This window comes from Atractosteus spatula, chromosome 21, assembly GCF_055471065.1.
Source record: "Atractosteus spatula isolate fAtrSpa1 chromosome 21, fAtrSpa1.hap1, whole genome shotgun sequence".
NCBI lineage: Eukaryota > Metazoa > Chordata > Actinopteri > Semionotiformes > Lepisosteidae > Atractosteus > Atractosteus spatula.
In genome coordinates this window covers 8,190,281-8,213,455 of record NC_142726.1, presented here as the reverse complement: position 1 = coordinate 8,213,455, position 23,175 = coordinate 8,190,281, and the positions used below count along the sequence as shown (strand labels likewise).

At 39.1% G+C, this 23,175-nt stretch overlaps 1 protein-coding gene across 12 annotated transcripts in view; it reads left to right on the top strand.

The window, feature by feature from the left end:
* Positions 1-14,505, top strand: part of usp10 (ubiquitin specific peptidase 10) — a 36,673-nt gene extending 22,168 nt beyond the window's left edge. For 5 of the 12 annotated variants that reach the window (XM_088938826.1, XM_088938825.1, XM_088938823.1 and 2 more), the window contains 6 exons: positions 104-203; positions 447-627; positions 2,268-2,472; positions 4,358-4,502; positions 6,268-6,333; positions 9,113-14,505. In XM_088938826.1, the coding sequence (XP_088794952.1) occupies positions 104-203; positions 447-627; positions 2,268-2,472; positions 4,358-4,502; positions 6,268-6,333; positions 9,113-9,300 (885 nt within the window). In that variant the 3' untranslated portion in view covers positions 9,301-14,505. The remainder of the gene's footprint in view (positions 1-103; positions 204-446; positions 628-2,267; positions 2,473-4,357; positions 4,503-6,267; positions 6,334-9,112) is intronic. The other 7 variants (XM_088938831.1, XM_088938830.1, XM_088938828.1 and 4 more) reach the window with 4 other exon arrangements.
* Positions 14,506-23,175: the final 8,670 nt, after the last annotated feature.

Sequence of the window (23,175 nt, the reverse complement as noted above, 5' to 3'; positions counted from 1 at the left end):
GCTCTGCCATTTATTATTACAGTAGCTGTCTTGCTTAATCCCGGAAAGTCTGCAATCATTATTCTGTCTAATTAAGATATTCTTTATCATGCGTGTTCCTCAGGGTCGTCAGGAGGATGCGGAGGAGTACCTGGGCTTTATCTTGAATGGACTACATGAGGAAATGCTGGCCCTGAAAAAGCTAATTGCACCACAAGAGGAAAGTAAGTAATGGCATTTTTTTCTTTCACAAGTATAGTATGAGCACACTTGGTAAGAGCACAAAATGTGACTGCTGTTGATTTGTGAAGTTGTGCCTAGCATTTCTCACAGTGCTCTCGTGCTTGCCCACTTGTAGCATTGACGCACGTTGCTGCAGAATTTCAAATTGATTGCACAATACAGTCATAGTTGAGGTTTGAAGTTTCATTTTGACTTTTATGGATGATTTTGATGCTTGTGAACAGAAGTTTCCACATTAAATGGCCCAGAGCCCCAGCTAGGAGCTGAAGAGGAAAACGCAGAGAAGGAGGAAGATGGAAGCGAAGATGAGTGGGAACAAGTTGGACCCCGAAACAAGAGCTCAGTAACACGCCATGCAGACTTCATTCGCACTCCCATAACTGACATATTCGGAGGACACATCAGGTAAAAGAAAAGGCAGATGGAGTATACAGTTGCATGGTTTAGTGTTTAAGTCTAAGCGTTTAAGTGTCCTGCTGAGTCTCTAATACTCCTGGAAGTCATCTCGGTGTATCAGACGTCAGATTTTGCAAAAAAGATCTGGAAGTGTAGAAACCTAAACGCATGCCGATACACAAAAGGAAATTCGAGAACTAATGTTTTCCTAAACGTAGCACATGTTTATAATAAAATTGAAAAGAAAACCTGTGATCAAGTTCATTGGTCAGTACATTGCTTGACTACTTTCAGATTTAATTCAATTCCAATAATATGCCCATTCCCAGATTTAGGTGAGGGTATCATTCCGCAACTCTTTACGTAACCCAAATTTTACACCAGCCTAAAGCAACCCCTTCTTAGCTGTGGTGTCAGCACAATTGCCATTCATGATATTTCTAAAAAACATTTTATAATTCCATTATTAGAATAAACACCAAATGTAGCATACTTTTACAAAAAATGTTAAATTAAGCATTGGAGAATTTACTTTTAACATATATATACTTCATGTTTCATTACCCTTCACTGTACTGTTCATAAATTATAGATGCACAGTAAATCTAATAAAATTACTCAGTTGCTTCACTGCCATGATTGCAGTCTGGGTTGCTAACAGTTTTCCTCAAAAAAGCGTGAGGTGATATGCAGAGGTCTCCCCATGTCTGTGAAAATAAAGCCAGGCCGAGCTTGAAGTGGGAGTCCTGGTAGATGCTGGAGGTGACCATGTTACACGTACTTCGTGCTGTCCTTCCACAGAAAGGATCTCTCTACATTGCTTTTTATGCATCTCGTGTGAACTTTCCATTACTAGAATTTCATTATAGGATGCATGGAATCTTTATGTAAAGTTAAAAATGTCGTATGTTGAGTCATGTGCATCCACTCTGTGTTACACACATCTTCTGTTAATTGGATTTAAACATTGTAGTCTCATGACACTATGCCATTAATATGTTGGAAAGAAAAGACAGCAAAGGCATTCAGATTCACAGGACCTTTGATCTGAATTAATATGGATATATTGCAGAACTTAGCTATTTGTAATTCACTAGGCCTCACAGCATAGTGGTCTTGAGCCAGACTAATGAAAAGACTAAAATTGGAAACAATTGGTATGGAATATCACAAAAGCGGTCAGGCTGGGTTAATATGCACTGCTTCTGTGGATTGCTAAATTAATTCTTTGAAAAACCACCATCATGCCTAGTGTAATTATTCATTGTTTTAAATTTATACCACAAAACCGAAAAGTTGGGTAAGTTTATCCTTTCTCAATTTCTGCAACATTGCATCTCATTCTGGTGATTGCAAGTAATTAGCTTGGCAGTTCAAGCCTGTTTTATTCCCGTGCAGCTTTGGGGGGGTCTTTTTTTAATGAATCTGAGTTTTCAGAGAATGAAGTTCTTGTTCTTTCACTGAGCATTGCCTAAAAGCTGTATTTAGGGGAGGTTGCTTTCAGTGCAGTCGGTCCCCTTCTTCAAGCCGTCCCTGTGCGCTTTGCTATTTGGTGTGTGTTCTAGTGGCAAAACCTAGGTTTGTTAGCGAGTTTCTGTCCTCACCCTCTCGGTCATCAGTGAATGCAGAAGGCTTGTTCTGTCCTTTAGGTCGGTGGTCTACCAGCAGAGCTCGAAGGAGTCGGCGACGCTGCAGCCTTTCTTTTCTCTACAGCTGGACATCCAGTCTGAAAAGATCCGCACTGTGCAGGAGGCCCTGGAGACCTTGGTGGCACGCGAATCCGTTCAGGGATACACCACTAAAACCAAGCAGGAGGTGGGGATCAGGATCTCTTTCCCCCTCGCTCCAGCAGGGGTGTGTGATTCACTTTCTGAGATCTAAGTACAGTTTGCATATGGGGAAGGGGTGATGTTGTTTGCCCTTTTGTTTTAAGTGCATGTTTCCGATCATATTAAAGTGTTTATTTCTTTGCGAAATGGGGAATGTAGTACGGTGATCCCTTGTCATGCAGTTTTAATTTGTTCCTCGAAAACTGCTCGTAATTTGAAAACCCGTCTAACGGAAATTAAATTCCCATGACTTCCAATTTATAATCTCTGATTGATTCAGAAACTCAGAAATGTTCCCTCAAATGCCCAGACTTCACCTTAAAAAGGCACAGAATGGCACAGGGGCGCTCCAGATTAATTATCTGGCAGTGCCTCCCAAAAGCCCAGCTTGTAAGTGACAAATCTGGTTGTTAAATGAAAAAACAGGAATTGTTACATCTCATACACAAACTTGTATAGCAGTTGCTCATATAGCAAGGGATTACTGTATCTGGTAAGTGTTCAATTTACCCATCCTTTACTAGGATTAGGGAATTGCTGAAACACTTTAGCATGTATGAACCATAAGAATCCCCTTTTGTTCGTATTTCGGGTACCATTTTTTTCTGCATAATGCATTTTTTTTGTTTTCCACAGTGTATTTTAACCTGAAGTTCAATTGAACTTTTTTTCGAAGCCTATTTATTCCAGAAATTGGAAACAGATATTTGTCTTGGAACTTATCTCAATTTTTTTCCCAGCCGTGCGCCTTATTGTACTTAAACCCTTCTAGGAAAAGAGGTGTGGATAGCAAATCCTTTAGAATTGTGTGTATGTGTTTTGTGACCTTATAGTAAGAAAAAATAAGGTTGCCAGCAGAGCTCAGTCTGGGGTATATTTTCAATCTGTCATTGGAGCATGGAAAACTGTTAATAAATAAGGGAAACATCTGGAGGCCAGCTGCACATTTTTCTGTGGTCCTTACAGTGTTTTTTTGCTTCCATCTTCATTTTCCTGAGATTTTTTTCATATCAAATATTTAATTAAAAATCTGGCAATAGAACGATTTTGCTGTTTTGCAAGATTGTGCTTGCATCTGGTTTAAATTAAATTGAGCATTTTTGATGGTTTCTTGAATGCAACTAATGAAGTTGTATTAAAGTTTAAACAACTGCTAGCAGGAGGGCCTCGCACAATGGGGTTTCATGGGCTTCCGATGTTTTGAGCCTGACACATCGCAAGCCGGCTGGGACCAGGGTTCCCCAAGTGCAGATGCCAGATGGACTCTTGGCAAAGCTCTATCACTTGTGATTTGTCCCAAGTGCCTCTGCAGGCTTGTCATCTCAGCGAGAGTTGACTCTCCTTCAGTTGGTGCTGATGCACCTGTAGGTCATTATAGAGCCTGTAGCAAAAGATTAGTGCCTCAATGAGTGGGCAGTTTAGAGAAGTCTGTCTGCCTTTGCTCATTTGTCACCTGTGGGTAAGTAAGCCCAGATGAAGTAATAACGGCCAAATCCAGATAGGCTGAGTTTGCCATAGAGCAGGTGATTGGAAATTAAATGAACTGAGTTTCATGCTTTTTCCTACTTTTAGACAAATTGCAGATTAAATTTTATATTTGTAAGGCAGCCCCAGGTTAGCTGCAGCTTGTGTGCGGGGTTTGTGTTTGTGAACTGCTTTAGAAGCACAGAAGTCTGCGTTGTTAGTTTAACTGCTAGGAGGTGGGAGGACTTTGAGGTGAAGCGCTGAATTGCGATAGCAGCATTGGAGACAGAACTGCATGTTTGTTTTTGTCATTGCTTACTCAAGTTCAGTGTGAAGCCAAAGGCTGAAATTCAAACCGTTTATCTGCATTATAATTTTAAGAAACTGGAATGTGCTTTAGGAGCATAAGCAAATAGAAAATACCTATTTTTTTCCTCCCCCTTCAGATTGAGATCAGTCGGAGAGTGACTTTGGAAGAACTTCCACCTGTGTTGGTCCTGCATCTCAAAAGATTTGTTTATGAGAAAACGGGAGGGTGCCAGAAGCTGGTGAAGAACATTGAGTACCCCGTAGACCTGGAAATCAGTAAAGGTATTCGATTGACATATCCTTCACCTCTCAGATTATTGTGGAACCTCCTTGTTCTACAAGCTTAATCTGTTCCTCGAAAACTGCTAGTAAGGTGAAAACTCGTGTAACAGAAATAAAATGCCCGTTAGTTCAGTTATAATCTTATTGGTTACAGAACTCTAAAATGTTTCCTTAGACATCCAAATTTCTCCTTAATATAGTACAGAGTGGTACCTAAGTAAACAATAACATCGTTTAATGGTTTAATTGTTAAACATGGTTAGTTATTGACGTATCATGCTTAAAAGCATTAGCTGATGCTTGAACAATAGGAAAACACTCCGGTTCATTTATGGTACAGTAGTTACGTCGTTATCATCAGCGAATGCGTATACATTAGGTGTTATCCTTTGCTATATGCAATTAACACACACAAGACTTTATTTTAAAAAACTACAATGGAATAAAATAAATTCCTTTTCTGGAAAAAAGCTAGAAAATAAGGCCAGCTTTCAATAGCGAAAATCTTGTTAAATTAATAGACAGGAATTACTATGGTGTATAAACACAAACTCGGATAGCAGTTGCTCGTATAGTAAGGGGTTAATGTACAGTAAAAGTAACTGAGATGATAGGTGATGTAGCCTGTTATAAAGACATTCTTGACAATTAACTGACAAAATAATGTGCCCCCCCAGTTAGTCAAGTCCAAGATGAAACCACTAAATTGTATGTGGTGTATCATCAGCTTCCATCAGATTCTTGCACATAAGTGACCATTATCACAGCCAGTAAGCCAAAATTGATTGGTGTGGCTTAGGACACCCTTTTCTCTGCAGAGAAAACATTATGCAAAATCTTCAGCTATTAATAGCATGTCTCTACAGAATGATGTGTAATTCAGAGTGTGTACAAAAATACGTTTTAATCTTGTTTTTGCCCATGTTTACAGTATTAGTCTGTTTACAGCTGACAGATTGTGAACACTATTGCTTGGAAATATTTATATGGTGTTAGTCCCTTTGTAGTTCCTCTTGCCTTTTGGGTCACTTTGCCAGAATTTAGAATATGCTGCTATGCCAGTTGTATACAATTAACCGTGTGTTCAATGTCTTTGAATATGTAACTTTGAGTAGCAGGCACTAACCCTAATAGTTCAAATAGGGAGCTGCATCAGCATGCTTAGGCTGCAAAGGAGCAAGTAAAGGTAAAGGCTGAAAAGAGAAGAAAAGAGTTTCGGCTGTGGAGCGTTCTTCGGGTTTCACCCCGTCAGACACCTGAAGAAGACTCCCACAGCCGAAATGTTATAAAGATTTCAGAACAAACATCAGAAAAACAGCATTGTGTTTGCTTCTTGGTTTGATAAAGTGGCCAGGGTTCCACGAGTAGTGGTACTTAGCCAGATGTGGTCGGCTAGTGGCGTGATATGACCTAGACTCACACACATGAACGTAAAGCTCAACCTGTACCTAGGTAACTCTCCAGGTATCTGTCTTGTACAGCAAACTGTTCCTGCTTATGCTACTGTGCTAAATAATTTCAAGCACGGTGTGCTTGTTTATTTGAAAATTGAACGTCTCCCTGGCCACTTTTCCCTGTAATTTCACGCTGCCTTGAGAACCTCAGCACTAATTGTAATGCCACATTGGCATCTTTTTTGCATTTTGTATTGATTGTGTTTTTGCCCGTGCAAGGTTGTGAACCTGATAGGTTCAGACTTCCTTTGAAGACTTCATACCTTTAGTAGGTTTCTAGCATTTAAGTTTTTCTTCTGTTACCTTTTCAGACCTCCTTTCACCAGGGGTTCGCGGCAAAATTTTCAAAGGCCAAAGAACATACAGGCTCTTTGCAGGTACAGTATGTTTTTACGTGTCTAAACAATTCTTAGACCAAAGCTTCCTGTCCTGAAAAAAATGCTCAAACATTGTTTTTGTTCTGGTATTTGAATGTTTCACATTTTGAACTTAGTCAGCCTTCTAAGCTAAACATAACAGGTTGGTATAAAGAGCTGCCACCATAAAATGGAGCAGTCCTAATATCAGACTTTATAGAATGCTAGTCAAATGCACGTTGATGGTTTTTTCACATATCTGTTGCAACTGCTAGAAGTCTAATGTGAATTTGTGTTACACCAGCTAGGTGTAATTGAGTTTTTTTTAATTTTGTACAGTGTGGATCCTTTGTAGAAAAGAATGGGTGTTACCCATTTTTGTTCAGTTATGTCACCCTTTAAGAATACAAAATAATTTTTAGTGCTGCAGGACTTTCAATTATTTCTTCCAGTTCAGCAAATCAGGTATTATCTGATGTTTCTGAATCTTGTAAGGAGCTGTTCAATACTTTGGGTGTTGTATTTGTCACAGTTATCAATATTTCACTCCATAAACATTGAGATTTATGTTTGAGGTTTGGAAGGCTGACTCGAGTTGCCAAAAATTAGTTTAATCCAGATTACACAACCTTGATTAAATTTAAATGCTTTTCTAGCTAATGATATGGTTGCACATACTAGAGTGCAGATTACAAAATGGAGTTCAATTTTCAAAGAAACCAAGAAAATAAAAAGACTGTTGCGTGATTGCGTGTGATTGTAATCCAGTATGAAACTGCATATGTACTTTCTGGCTGATGTGCAGTTTTTCTTATTGATATTGTAGTACTCTTACAATCCTGCAAAGGCAGGAAGAGGGCAGAGACATTAGACTTGATGACCATGAATTTAAATGAACTAAAAGAGGTGTAGGGGAGGATAAAAGCTGAAAAGGTGGTTGCAATCCCTCTTTTTCTTTTAGTTTTGTAATACCTCTGCAGTTTAGGAGGGAGGTGTGTATGGGCTGAAAAAGTTTAAGGATACATTAGCATTGCTTTTCTGAAAAACTGAACAGATTACTGTTCTCGCATGTCTCAACTCAAAAATTACTAAATACTAGTTACTGTCACTTATGTAATAGTTATGACCTTTACTCTAGATAATTTGACAATTTTGCTGTCTTGAATTGTGTAGTTAAATTCTTTTTAAATGTTAGGTTAAAAGAAACTAATATACTAACTTTTTAATATGCAGTTTGTCTTGCACACACCTTTTCCTATCTTCCTTTTATCGGCATATTTGAACTTATTTAGCTTGTAATTTTCTTCATTAGAACCAACTCCCTTCATCTCCTTCATGCATGCCTTAATACACTTTTCAATACACCACATCTAAATTTGCTTCATCCAGCTATCTTGAGAACTGAATTATCTTAGTTCCTTTTTGAACAAAAGTCTCTTTTGGGAATATTGACGGTATGGTATCCATTGGAAACTGTAGCAATCCAATACATTTTCCAAGAGCTTCAGCCAACAGCAAATTTTATTTAGCCCTTGATTGGTCTTGGAACTTTTATTCACTATGGGGAAAGTATTACAATCAGCATGTAGTTTAAGGATCTAGTGCTTATAACAATTAGTATTTTTGAAAGCGTTTTTTAATACCGCACGTCACACACTGTACTTCGTTTGCAACACCGTTACCATAATTGTTCCATAGTTTGCTCCTGTGTTTATAGTTTTAGAAAAGTCTTATCTAAGCCTAACCGCATCATTCTTTCCAAACTACAAATCTGATTGGAGAGGGGTTTGTTTTGGTGGAAACAAAGAGAGTCTCCTGCTCATCTCAGAGAGATGCCATCTCTAATTACTTTGTTCTGGTAAAGAAATCTAGGATGTTTGAAGCAATTCAGAACATATGTCGGTGCTACATTTGTCTTTTAGTAAGCGATTAACCAATTCACCTTTTTGTGCAGATTTGCACTGGTTTCCTTTTCAGAATTGCACATTTTTAATTGGTGACAGTAACATGCAGATTTGTCATTTATGCTTTTGGAATACTTGGTGTTGCTTGTACTTTTGTAAGTCATTAGTTATTACATATCAAGTAGCAAATTATTGGTGAGAAATTCTCTCCCAGTGTTAGAGTGAGGTGGGCATGTGAAAGTATTCATTCCTTTATAGACTTACAGAGCTACATAGTCACATGAAAATAAGCTTATTTATACCCTTGTGCTAGACCACTTGCTGCATTGAGGTGAAAAGATTTCTAGTAGGTTTGCAGTAGGATTGTCAATATTGAAGATTTGCTGACTACAGGACCTCCTGTCCCAGTGTCAGTAGTATGTACTGTTGAACTCAACTGTGGCTGTTCAGTGTGTTTAATAGCTCTGCTGTAATGAGCACACAGGACTCCGTTCGTGGCAAGAGTGCCTGGTCCGTTTTGCCTTGTCTGCTTTTAGCGCACAGGACCGAAACTGAGCTTATTGTAATGTTACTCGGTGGCATTTTTTTTCGAGCAGCAGAAAAGGATCCCTTTTCAGACACTGAAAGCGTAATCTACATTTTTCTTGTGCTTTACCAAACGCACATTGAGGTAAATTTCTGTTTTAAAGCTGTATTGTGTAAACCCCAAGGGATATTAAACAAAGAAAAATAAAACATTCCAGGTTCGATGTGAAATCCGCTCCATTAGATAGCTTGGAAGTAATCTGTAGTATAGCCTTTTCATAATTGCACTGGGTTGAACTTCATCATAGTGAATGGTTACCATTAAAGTTCCAGTGTGCCTTTTGCTTGAGTTATCTTTGTCTTCCTTGCAGTTGTTTATCACCATGGGAACAGTGCTACCGGCGGCCACTACACCACGGACGTCTTCCATATTGGTCTTAATGGCTGGCTGCGCATTGATGACCAGGCAGTGAAAGTGATCAACCAGTTCTTTGTGACGAAGCAGTCTGCGGAGCGCACGGCCTACCTGCTGTACTACCGCCGTGTTGACCTGCTGTAGAGATCACACGCCAGCTTCTCAACAAGAACACTGCCCAACTTCTCTTGCTCCCCCCTGCCCTTCCTTTGCTTTTCCCCGAGAGCCGGCTTTTCCAACATCTCCTTTATTTTTATCTTTTTTTTGGGGGATAAAAAACAGGCTGGAATACATTGCAGAGACGGCTTAGTTTTGTCTGTTCAGCGGTGGGTTTTAAATGCGGGAAGAACAGAAACCATCGGATAGGGGATTGATGGACGCCAAGGACGTGAGATCTATCCTTTTATCCCTAGCCTCATGAACTCTGGGAACATCGTGTTCACAAGAAATGTCAACATTAACAGTTGAGGCTACAGTTGTGGGACTGGTGAAAGTTTTATTTTTTTATTTTTTAAGCAGAAAGGCAAATTTTGCCTTTTGGCAAGGGGAGTTGACAGTTTAATCAGTTTTGCAGCCTCCACCTGTTCGGTTTGCCTAGTGCAAAAGAACCTTGCACCAGCAACAACATTGTATAGATCTTAACGTATGAATATGTGAGAGCTTTGTTTCCTAACTCCAGAGAAGTTGCTTCTTTTTGTCACCATCACTTTCTCCTTTCCTCACCTTCTCCTCTTTAAGCTTTTTAATCTAGGTAACATTTGAGCCATTGATAGAGGAGACAGACGTTACCATGTGCTGAAAAAATGCTTCTTTGTTTGAGGGAACCCTGCTGTGTGGTTTCTGGGTATAGAGTTAGAATAAGAATCTAAACATTAAAAATGCGCTTTAGGGTTAAAGGCTTATGTGCACGTAAATAAAGATAAATGTGGATGTGCAGAAGCACATTATTTTGCAGTTAACAATGTTAAAACAGTTAAAAGCTGGGTGATGGTCACTTTATCCCACTCCCTGGGGAGCTCTGATAATACTGTGTACACAAGCTGGAGAAAAACCAATGAAGATTGAAATATTCCATTACATTGTCTGGCTTTGTTGACTTTTTTCCTCCCTCCTCCTCTTTATCCCTTAACATTCTAAAGATTTACCTGCACACACAGGTCCCCGATATTGACCTGTGTGTGCAGGTAAATTCCAGACTTCTCGCCCAACTCATGAAAAGGTCATAGAAAGGATGTAAAGGTTTTCTGTTTGGTGTGGAGGTATACACCTGGTGAAGGCTGACTTACCATTCAATTGGGAATCTGCAGGGTTAGGAAGAAGTCACTGTCGGCCACACCAGTATGCTTGACGTTTGATTGGCATCAATAACCTGAGGCGTGCTTCTGGCTGAGACAGGCAGTAGGACTTTGGAAACACGTATGCAGCAGTGCAATGTCCACTGCATGGCTGTGCTCTTAAAACTTTCCATGGTGTCAAAAGAGCTCTGAAAATCTGTTTCCTTGTGTTCCTGAGACCTTCCTTATTCATTGATTGTGTTGATTTGAATTTAAGTCAATTTTAAATGCTTCATGATGTCCAGTGAGTTTTGCCCAATTGTATAAGTCTGTGTTTACCAATATTTTTTCACCTTTTACTTCAGATTTGGTATAATTTTAGATTTTACCCAAGGTAAGCACAACAATGAATAAAATTGTACAAGTATATTGCTGTTGATCATATTTAATCTTTTCAACACCTTACACCATTCTTAATACCAAAATAGTGTTTACATGCTTTTGTTTTCTGCCATAATTGTGCTTGGGCTAAGTCTATGCTGGATTGTTGTAGCAAAAGGGACAAATCGCAATTTAACTAATCAACTTAAAATATTCTAAATACATGTCAGTATGTCCCTTTGCTGATTATATATTCTTAAATACGGTAATGTTGCTTTGTGGTCAATATTGTTAAATATTTCAGGGTGTTCATGCATGTCCCTAGCAATCAACGATGACATTGGTCGCAAGATCACCTACTGGGCAAATAAAGCGAGGCACATGAACTTCTGGCAACAGGTCCTTTGTGAGAGTAACGATCTGCATAATTTAAACGCTACTGTTTTTCTTGCAACAAAGGTTTGAGGAGGTCACTTAGCAAGTGTTTCTTGGTTGGTAGTTTACGAAGTTAAAATCATTTTTAAATGATCCCAAAGTTGAGGCCTAAGCTGCTTTTCCAGATGCCCACAGCTCTGTGCAAAGAAGTGTTTCCTCTTCTGGTTGCTCTTCTTTGAACTCTTGAGGATGCATCTTTTCTGTTGTATGGTGACCAAAATTGAAAACAACATTCTAAGTGAAACCTTACTATCTTAAGCATTACCTTGTTGGTTTTAAATTCCTCGCTTCTTGACATACCCAAGCATCATTTGCTTTTTGTTGCTTCCCCCAATTTTAATCTCATAGAAGAATCTACGTGTGAATGGGATCTGGGAGTTTTTCTGCAGCTGAGAATCTTCCCTTCAATATTTATGGCAAATTGCTCCTACTAGTGTGGATCATGTTGCACTTATCAATGTTGATTTCATGCCCAGTTCATGACTCTTGATGTACTTTTGATTCCCTTGACTCTTTTTGTTTGCCACTCTCCATTTTTGTCTTTATAAAGTTAACTGGTTTGCTAACTATATATATTCAGATTATAAAACCGTGTAGATCAGAAAGAGCAAAAGGCCTTAAACGGATACCTATGGCACACCACTTCTTACATCTACACAAACGTAGGGTCTGACCCTGAAGATGAAGTGTCTTGTGTTTAATCGGTTTTCCATGCATGTGCATTTTACCTTGGGCTTTTTTCCTTTAACAATTCGATAATCTCTTTAATGAGGGACCTTATCAGGACCTTTTTAGAATTCTAAATAGTGTCTCAAGCATTAGAGCTATCTCCTGTGTTTCTTGTTAGAAGAATTCTAGTAAGTTAACTGAAGATGACCTTTTTTTGCATTAGAACTGTCGGTTTCCTTTGTTATACTCAAATGTTTATAACGGCTAATTGTTTTTCCAAAGTTAGGCTCACAGATGGAAACCCTGCAAACGTAAGAGAATTAGAAGTGTACAGACACTCCACTGACCCACCCCTTTTAAGCATTTTGTGAACACGTACTAAAAAAACAATTGACAATCTTGCAAGACTGCTAGATTCTGGCCAAGATGCTGTAGAGTTTGCTGTGTCATAGAGAGATTAAAGTCCTGCTGGACTATTCCCAACCTACCTTTTACAGGTCTCAGCCGGTAGTATGCCACAGCCTGAGAATTCCCATTCCCAGTTCCATTTTTTTAATGATGTAACCCAGCCTTACACCCACGATCACGGAGCTGAACCTTGGGATGTGACAGGACCTTCTCTTTCTAAATCCACCTAGACCATCTCTTAAAATGCCATTGTTTTCTTAGTGTTATATTTAGCTCGTTTCCCAAACCTGACCTGTGACACGAGTAAATCTGGTCCAGAGTATACCTGCCTTATTTGGTGCATTGTTCATTTCCGTGCAACTCGCCAGACTGTGAGTACTGCTTCAGCAATATCTAAGGGAAGATATCAGGACCTGGTGATTTATTCGTTTTTAGCTGCCTTAGACCCTGTAAAACTTCGTCAGCTATGCCAAGTTTACCCAATCCTAAGTTTCTGTAACTTGCCCTGTTATTGGCAATGCCTATTAAAACTTGTGAAATATTTTTCAGAATGTTATTTTTGTCACTGTCTTAATCCCATTATCTCAGACTTTATTACTATTGTAGTTCTAAAGTAAATGCTTTGAATTTTTTCTTTAACGCAACACTTTTCCCTCTCCCTTTTAGAATTTATTTTTTCCTACTGTGCCTGAAGTCTGTTATACTCTTTCTGACTTTGAATATTGGGCTCTATTCTGCACAATGTAAAGAATTCTCCTTCAGTTTTACCTAGTATCTCCATTAAAACATTCAGGTCATGGTTTCTTCAACATGGACTTAATTGTTTTAGGAATATATCTGTTCTGAGCCTTTTTTACTCTAATTGCTGATTCATATTTTAGAGATTGAAAATATACATTAAAATTTACCATATGATGGTCATGATTTCCCAGTGGTTCTGTCATATCTGTTCTCTCAATTAAGTCCTAGTTGGTTAGAACAGATTAGATCAATAAGAGTCTGTCGTCATTGGTGCTTACATAATCGCAGCTGTTAACTATTTTATCTGTCAATGGTTACCTACCAGGATATTGTCGTACTACTCGGATTTGAAATTGGCATCGAAATTGGAATTGAAATTTGAAATCGGACAAAAGTCTAATTGTGTGTTGTGCATCTCAAATAATGTTAGTCCAGTTATCATGTAGTGAACACTTTTCTAAAGAATGTTTTTTTGTAATATGGTGGCAAACAACTACGTTTTTTTTCTTAACCTAAGGAGGCTTTTGGTTCTTGTGTACAGTGCTATTCCAAGAAAGAAGACAGGTGTTTGTGTTATGTTCTAGCAAATATTGATATTTTTATCCCTGAAACGCTTTGTAATGCCCACAAGTAAATTTAGTCATATAAACTAATACTGGTTTAAAGTTAAACACCGTTCTCTTAATTTAAATTGTGTATTTTTTCTAAATGTTGTAAAAGGTAACGGAATCCAAGGATGTTTATACACAAATAGCTGTTTTGTAACATTGACAGCTTATTTTTAGAAAAACATGCAGTGCAATCTTGAAGGCTTCATACTGTACACACTCTGCTCTAGTTCCAGTTGAAATGTTTAAATACAGTGATGCAAAACAAAATCGGTGTTATAGGTTTTCTTCCACTTGTAGATCCTGTATCACATTTTTTGCTTTCCTCCTTTTTAAGCCACCATCCATACCTGCTAATTTCGGATTGAATGTTATGCAGCCTCTCTGTTTAAATTAGCTGAGAACTGTAAGATTTTTTCATGTGTGAGCACTAAAATTAAAGGTAGGTATGTGACCATAGCATTGTCTTTCTGGGAAAAGAAGGGGAGATGGATAGTTTGCATTTTCTGAAAGTATTTAAATACTAATTCTTAGCACATTAAAGGTGAAGATTTGGTTTCCTTAACATTTTGAATTTCTAAACAGATTAAAAAAAGGCAGATTTGTTGTGGTGTTTATGTATTCTAAACAATTCTCTACCCTCATGATTTTCTTTCCCCTCATGGAACTTCCACCTAATTTCCCATCTAAAAGCATTGTAGCCATGTGTGCTTAAAAATGGCACTGATCTCCTGAGTGCTTTTCAGGTTTCTCCTCATGTGCTCCCTATTGTACCAGATTCCCTGTTGACCATCTCACAAAAATCAAGAGAATAAAAGCCTAACGGTCTTGAACACAGTGCCTTTTTTCTTTGAAGAGATCTACGTGGAATCTTACCGTGAAAATGTTTCAAAAATGTTTTGCAAGTATCTTTTGAAAATCCCTCATGAGTATTACGGGCAAAAGATTTTCAGTTTCTGCCTTTTGTCTTATTTTCATGCTTTTCTATAACATTGTTGCCAAATTGCATTGTGTTAGAAGTGTGTTCTGTGACCTTAACTGAGTCATAACTGATTCTGCACTGTCACAGGCTGTATTATAATAGAGTAGCAGTGTGCTTTGTTTTGGTGGCGAAGGAACATCTGAATTTAGTTTGAAAGAGCAAATGTTTAGGGCTTTATCAAAATTCATGGCACCAACAATCTTACATGCTTCAAATGCAAATTTCCTATTACTGATCTCTTGATATTGACACTGAATTCATGGCATTCACTCTTAATTTGTCAGTCGTGCTCCTAAAGAGTCTCATGTCCTTGAAATTGGGGTAGAGATTTCCACAGTACTGTGCATACTGTTTTTTTTGCCAACTGGGTAATATGGAGAATGTCTTGAGCAATATTTTCTTTTACTTAAATGAACAGCTGATTAATAGAACCTAACCGGAACTGGGGTGAGAATTGAGCTTTTTTGGATCCTGGGGTTCCTGGTTTTCTGCAGCACACCATTTTATCACTTTTTCCTGGCCACTTATGGTTGAAAAAACAACCATAATGTTTTGAATTTAGTCAATGGACAGCTTAATTCAGGGTTTCAGTAATGTGCACGTAGAATTCTCTTACTTGGCTTTTCAGGGTATAATTTGGTGAGTAGCTTTGTATGGTTTTGTCTTCATTCCCAGCCATACAATTAAATGTAAGTATTTTTCATGTTGAGTGTTATGCTACAATTTGATTTTTGTAACGGCATTCTGCCTGCGACTTAATTATAGTCTACAGCAACTCCACTAGACCACCTAAATTCAAAACCCTTGTTGGGTATTTGTCAGCTTTGTTGAGAAGGTGATAAAACAACACAAGAGTGTTTATTGCCCACTCTTTAGATTGTGAATTAAGTTATAGCCAGCAAAATGTCTGAATACACCCTTTCAGTAGACTTGCTGAAGCATGAAACTTGAGTTCAGATGAATGCAATACTATTGCTTTTTTTAGCTGGAGAAAAGGTTGTGAAATCAGACTAATGCAGGAAGTATTGCATCGATGTACATAAGACAAAATGGTAAAAGTGACAGTACAATAGGATACACTAAAATTTCTGATGTACTCGGGGGAGGGTAATATTCATATTAATAATCTCAAATTAATGCTCTTATTAATCTCAAAATACAAAAGTGATTCAGCCTTGGGAGAGGGAAGCTTGTTTTTTTAGTAAGATGTCAAATTAAGGCTTTAAGTGCTGATTAACAATTAGGTTTGTTAGTGATCACTACTCCTTTGTATGAAATGAATGTCCCAGTGTCTTTACAAAACGATTTATTAGCGTAGATGAGGCCTGCCTTCCTAATAGAGAATCTGAATTGCCCGTGAAGTATCCATTAAAGAAATATAACAGCATGTGCGTGCCTTTGTGTTTGCCAGGCTTCCTTAGTTGATCAGCTCTTCATAATACTGTGAGCTCAATCCAAGCAGTGTGAGGAGACGGGGTTGAGCAATGTGGCGGCTTAATGAAATAGGATTATCGGTTTTGCCGATTAATAGTAGCATTGAATGTGGCTTTGTTTCGTGCCAGCACTATCTTTTGCAGGCTTACCAGGATTTTCAGCCACCCACTTTTTATTTCCAGAAATATTGTGCTTGGCATGATATTAGAACGTTGTGGGAGACATAAATTTAATGTCTGCAGCCTCCACGGTTTGCTAATTTTAAAAGAAAAGCTACTGCACCAACCTATAGTTTCTACACTGGCTGGTATTTTAGTTGACATTGTCTTCAAATTTGGTTTCATCTCCTTATTTTCCTTCTTTATTGGTTGCTGTTGAAGGTGCTCGTTTACCCCAGTTCTGTACAAAGTGCTGATTAACACAAGAGTATTGGCCTTACTTTGTGAAAAGGCCCTGAGCCTTGTTGCTGCTTTTTATGCCTCAGAAATGACTTTATACATTTACAATCCTTCTTTTTTATCACCGATTTTGGAATTGTCAATTGTTTTTCAAGCCTCGGTTTACGGCTTCAAAACTGCACAGCTGTTTCGCAAGGGGGGGACACCGAGGAAGGTGTAGGCCGACTCCTCTGACCTGCTCGTCTTTTCAACACTACAGACAACAGTCCCATCCTGCAGGCTCAGTGTTGATCGGAGGAGAGGTGTGTCCCTTACAGAGCAGTACCGCCAGCGGTTTTGCCTACAGCTGTGAGTCCTGGCCAGCTGTTTCGATCTCCCAGCGCGGGCCTAACGCTTGCCACCCCTTCAGGAAGCCTGGTCCCAGCCGGCCTGCTGAGTCTGCAACGTCTGGAGTAGGGAGCTCAGCCCACACTCGGGAAAATTTTCGATGGTATAGTAAGTAGACAGTTGGAAAACTTGTGTATTAGAAGCAAAATAAACTGACAGCTGTTTTTGATTCATTTCAAATTTGAGCTGTTTTCTTTTAATGTCACCTTGTCATTAACCTCTGCAGCATCCAATTGAATGTAATGTTTGAGTCTACAGAGTCCTTTGAGCCATTTTGGTAAATCCCTTTCATCACTCTGATATTAACAGTTGAAGAAAACAGCATTTTGTTCCCATCACGTGGGTGTTTTATTGCTTGTTTCTGCTGAAGTATGGACTAGTTTACCCTCAATGACGAGCACAAAACATGTTTTTTTTTTCGTGCTGGCCTGTGGATAGTTTTTCCTTGCGTCTGTGACTTCCAAGACTACAGGCTTGGCTCTGCAACTTGTTAATCAAATCCTTGTATTTGCTGCTAGTAAAACAAATTGCAAAGTGGTGCTAGGTTGCTGTTGTCTTGAAGCTGGGAAATCTCAGCACTCCTGAAAAAGCTTAGCGCCCACAAGCTCAGGCTAGGCTTCCTGGCTTCAATGCTCAATCTTAAAGGGAGATCGGACAGATAGCATTGAACCCCAGATGTGAGAGCAGTAGTTTGTGACAGTGATGTGCCCCCATTTCAGGAGGCTCAACAGTACACAGACTGCAGTTTCACTAGATAGCTCCAAACTAACTTTGACTCAAGCGTTGTCAACTTCTGAAATTTGCTGAGGTGTGTGGGTTTGAAGCACTGTAGCTGCCAGAGTTAAAATTAAATTAGTCAAGTTTCCTCACAGCCTGAAGAAATAGTGGTAGGTTAACTGGCTTCAGGGAAAATTTACCCTGGTGCGAGTGTTTGTGTCTGTGTGCCCTGTGATTGGCTGGCGTCTTGTCCAGGAGTGTATCCTGTCTCACATCCGTTGCTTGCTGGGATAGGCTCCGGCTCTCTCACGAACCAGTATTGGATAAAGCAGCTGGAAAATTGATGGAAGACTGGATGTTTGAGTTCACACCGTCTCCTTCAATCCTATGCCAGCAGTGGACCTGAAAGGACCAGTGTTTTGGGGTGTAAAGGGTTGGATCCTTCTGCAATTCTTCCCTTGGCCCAACTCATTTTTTCCAAGTGTTAAAAAACAATGCGCCATAGTTTCTGGCAAAATGTTTTGTTGGCAAACATAACCCTCTCCCACAAAATGGAAAACATGTACTTAGTTGGTGTGTGGTTTGTGTTCATATAGATCTCTCCCCCTCACCATCAGACTCTTGCGTCTTCCACAATGTTGGGTTGACTGGTTTGTTGGAAAGGTATTTATCTACTGTGTGTTGCACGACAAGCTTGAATTGCTCCTAACCGCTTCCTTGCCAGAACACGTTTGCAGCCGGGAATTGGTGTCAGAGGGGACTTGCTTGCCAGTGTCACTCCCCAGGATGTCCAGCTGTGCTGGATGGTCCTGCAGCAGGAGGGGGTTCTGGGAGGTGCCGGAGTGAAGGCGGTTGGGACCCCAGTCTGACGGAGTGTGCACAGCTTTTCTTACCGTTGCAATGAATCTGTGAATCCCTTGCATTCATGAAACCCTTCAAGCAAATTCAGATTAACTAGGCTAAAGTCCAGCCCATAATACATCCCATTTTGTCTTTGGGTTCATTACAGAGTTTTTTTTATTTCTGTTATCTCCATAAGTGTTAATTCTGGGCATTTTCCTTGATTTCGGCTTCTTCTGGGAAAAAGTCAGCCTTCAGACCTGTAGGCCAGGGTGAGGTCCAGGCTTCATAAAAAAAAAGACGGGCATCACTGACCTTCCTTAAAAGGGACCCCAATGCTGATCAGAATAACTGTGGTCTTATTCAGCCTTTATTAGTACTGGAGCCTGAGGTTGCTGGACTGCGGTACTAAAATTTGCAAGTAAATATTTCAATAAGGATTTTCAGATATGGTACAGTTTTGGTAAGGATTAACAAGATAGATGCTCTTTGTTTGCAACTTATAATTGAAGATAATTTCATCCATAGTCCTAAACTAAACATCTGATTCCTAACTTGTAAATTCAATGTTGGATAGAAACCATCATTGTGTAAAAATAGCCATTTCTGTTTTATTTGGTAGACTTGTATAAAACTATTAAAAATCATTTCAGTGCTACATCGTTTATTGAACTGGACCGCATATCATTAAAGTATTGGACCTCATCTTTGTTAACGGTGTTGTTTATCTGACTTAAATCTCAGTCCTGTAGTGGTCTCTTCCCGATTATTCTGAGTGGTTTGTCTCTGGAGAACAGCGCCCTCTGCTGGCAAACAAAACCACCGCCTTACCAAGCTGATTTCTGAAGCTCGTATTTTTAATATTATGTAGTCCCTGTTATTTGCCATGTTCTGCCAAAATTTAATTTCTTACTGAGTCAGTTCAATAAAAATAGAAAACAGAAGCTAAACTAGCATTTAAATTCAGGGTAGACGTGGAGAAATGGCACTCTGCGTGTCAGTACTATTTCAGAAATGCCAGATTTGCCTTGTTGATGTACCGTTTTGTTCAGGATCAAATGTCTTTGTGTCGAAACATCATTAAAGTTGTACTTAAAGTGGCTCATTTATCAGAAAGCTTCTTGTTCCTGGTAAATGCGTCACAGCAGTACCAATCGTCTCCCAAAAGCACAAGATGTAAGGCAGACTTACATCCTGGATGGGATACCAGTCCATTTCAGCACACATACGGACACAAGGCTAACGTAGATGTCGATTAAGTGCAAGCTGGAGCACACAGCAGAAGCTCATGTCAGCATGTGGTGAGAACATGTCAACTCCACACAGAATGTGCCTTGTTCTAGAATTGAACATAAGAACTGTTGGGTAAAGGCACTTACCATGTTTGCTTGCTCTGCTGGGATGGCAGTAAAAATGTATTCTGAAATTTGTACCGTATTTTTAGATCACTGTTCCATTAAGGAAAGGCTTTTAATTGCCTTATTTGAGTATTTTTTATTGTACATTTCAATTGCCTTTGAATTGGAATGTTTCATTTAGCTGAGATCTACAGGCTGATAGCACAGGACATGGTTTATGTTAGAATTTGGGAAAGAATCCAAAGTAAACTGTGATAATGCAAGAAGCTGTTCCTGAAAGAACTGTAATCAGTTTTTAATGTATTGATGTCCTCTACTCATTTTTTTTCAGAAACCAGTGAGTCACCTAGATGACCAAGTTAACTGGCTGACTTAGTTTCTTCAGTTCTGATCCACAGAAAATCTTCTCCTTGCATCATGGTTACTTTGCTTTTCAATTCCCATTCACCCTTGGAAGCTACTCTATGGTAATTTTCACATGGCATATAATCGTAAAATGTTCTGATTATAATGGCAAGTTAATGCATCCTGTGCATTTGGTTACTGCATCAATCATCTTGCTACTTAAAGTATCTTCTTCTCTGAACTGTTTTCATGGTTTTACTAGGCCAACGTTAGATTACACTGATAGCATACATCTGGAACTTGTGTTAAGGGATCCTCATCACAGGAGGCTGATTGGTGGATACTAAAAATGTTTATTATGAGGTTTTCATCTCTTTCACTTTGGGCTACTAAACAGACTAGCTATTACCTATTTCATTAAAGTAGGGTACTTCAAAGTTCCTAAAAATGAATGTTGGCTACATCAATGCATAAATAAGAATATATAATGAGTTCTACAGTAAGTGATGGTCTGTGGCACATAATGGCTGAGCTCAATCACCAGGTCCTTCATTTCTCAGTGCACTGAAAGACATTTAGTAAACTGCATTTTTTTTCCAAATGGTGAAACCCACATTTATTTGGGTAAAACCCTTTGTTGAGTTTTAAAACGTTCTGAGTCCTTGTGAGGACCCTGTTGATTAACTCAAGGGGATCCCCGGCTGCCTGACATCTTAGACTACAATTCAAGTACTGCCCAAAGGTCAAGCCTAAAGGTTAAGTTACCTTGTAGTGTGCCGTAAATCCCGGATTAAAAAACATGGCTTTCAGCAAGTGCAGCATGTTGCCATTCTGGACTGCAGTTCTGGTAGCCCAAGATGCCGATGTTAAATCTAATACAACAACAGCGACAGATGTTTCCTGTGCTGAGGTCATGTGTCACGATGCGTAATACATTGATTCACAGAAGTCGTCCAGCCATGTTAAACTCCTGTAGCCTGATCTTGTCAGACCCCAGAATGTACAAACAATGCCAAATCTGTTTTCTGAATGTTGGTTAATCAGGGTTCCTGATTTATAAATATAAAGTTAAATGTTCCATAGCACTGTTTGTAAGAGGAGGGATGTTAAACCCAGTGTCTTAACTGAATTCCTCTGTAGGCTAGCACTGTCTGGGATCTCTTCATTTTCTCCTTTACTTCAATTGGCAAAGTAACTTCCTACTTGACTGCCTGATCTCCCCTTGTATTGGGCCAGCTGGCAAATAATGGCAAACACCTTCAGTTGTTGATGAAGTGGGTCATCTCCTTTGTATTTAAAGCACTTTCTTAATCCTTTGGTCTGAGATACACTATATAAATGCAAGATGATATATATATATATAAAATGCTATGCTGTGTTTGCTAAGGACGTGTTTTGGCCCCTTGTTATATTTGGCCAAGGAACGTGTCTTGGTCACAAGTTATCTTTAAATTTGTGCACTTTTAAATGGATTGCCGTTGTTTTAGAAAGCCACAGGTTTCCCTTATTGTGTTCATATATCTTACAGAAAAATCAGAATGTAACCATCAGGAAAAGGTACATCAGGAAATGCTTACAATCCAGCTGTTTTGGTGTAAAACAATCAAAACGGACAGCTTGATTCTGCAAGAGTCAATCATCCAGCAGCGATACTGTACAGTTATGCCAACAGCTGGTTCTCCAGTCTCTGCTCTTCTGTTATGCTCGCCAAGTTTCATCACTATATATGAAACGTTTTGAATAAGTGAAGAGATCTTAAGATTAGTTTTATTTTCATCTGGTGTTTGAGAGTGGAGACAGTTTGTAGTTATTTAAACACTAAGCCCGAGCGATAACTCATTTTTCATTTGCAATAACATTAGACCAAGAACATCAGGGTTAAACGACTTCGTGGGTGTTCTTGTACTGTTGCTCTGGAATTGCTGAAGATGTGTCCGAACAATTCCCCTGAGGTCAAATGTTTTATTATTGTTTTCATTTGTTTCATAATCAACCAGAAAATATGTAACTGTACTTTTGTCAGAAATCACGGAATAGTTAGCACATTGGTTGACTCTGTGATCTTCACTGCCCTGCTCACTGATTTATGGCTGTTTTTAGCCTTTGTTTTCTTAAACTCGCATTTTCTTCTGAAATGAAGAGAAATGAGTGTGAAAATACAAGAATGTTATTCCTGTTCTTGTCTCCCTGCACTGGTTCCCAGTGTTATAGTAACATGTTTAGGCAACACACTAAGCAATTGGGCGCTTTCCTGCTTCAAACAGTTGTTCTCTCCTACCTCAAAAGCTTTAAAACCCGGGTTGCTGTGTGTTCCCGTGTTGTCAAGTCGCTATACTATGTGCGATATGGTTTTTTCCAGTAATGTCTAAACTGTGCAACACAGTACTTAGCTATACGAGTTGCCCCGTCTCTGTCCTCAAAAGTCGTTTAAAAACATTTCTTCAATCTAGCATTTCTTGACTTTTAATACGTAAACGCCGCTGTTTTCCGTGTCTTAACATGTTATTTCTACCTATATACTGTACTGTAGGTCTCCTCCACTGTAAAGCCTTTTGAGGTGTCGATGTGAACGACGTTATCTAAAAGTATCACTCATTTTGTGTGTGCTCTTTTCCTCATAGTTTACGGTTCCATAAGTAACAGATGATCAGATGACATCAAAAGAGGAAACTGATATAGAGAGATAAATAGATTTCTAAGTGATCCTAAGTATTGGAAATGCTAAAAGAAAAACATTAAATAAATGGATATTAGCTGACAGTAGAAGTATTTTTATTCAATTAGAATTACGATCGTTTATTTAACACAATTGCAGTTAATACGCATATTGATGGCTAAATGACAAGCACGTCTCGTTCTTTGATTACGTTGTCCTCTCTACATCCTTTTAGTCAGTGCCTGATGTCTGCCAGGAACATTGACTTCTCAGGAGAAGGGGGGGAGGGCTGACAAGGGGCACGACTGATTTTTTTTTTCCCTCTCCCTCCCTCCTTCTCCCCTTCTAGGGTCTCCTATAAAAGGAACTGTTCAGCTTTCACCGGC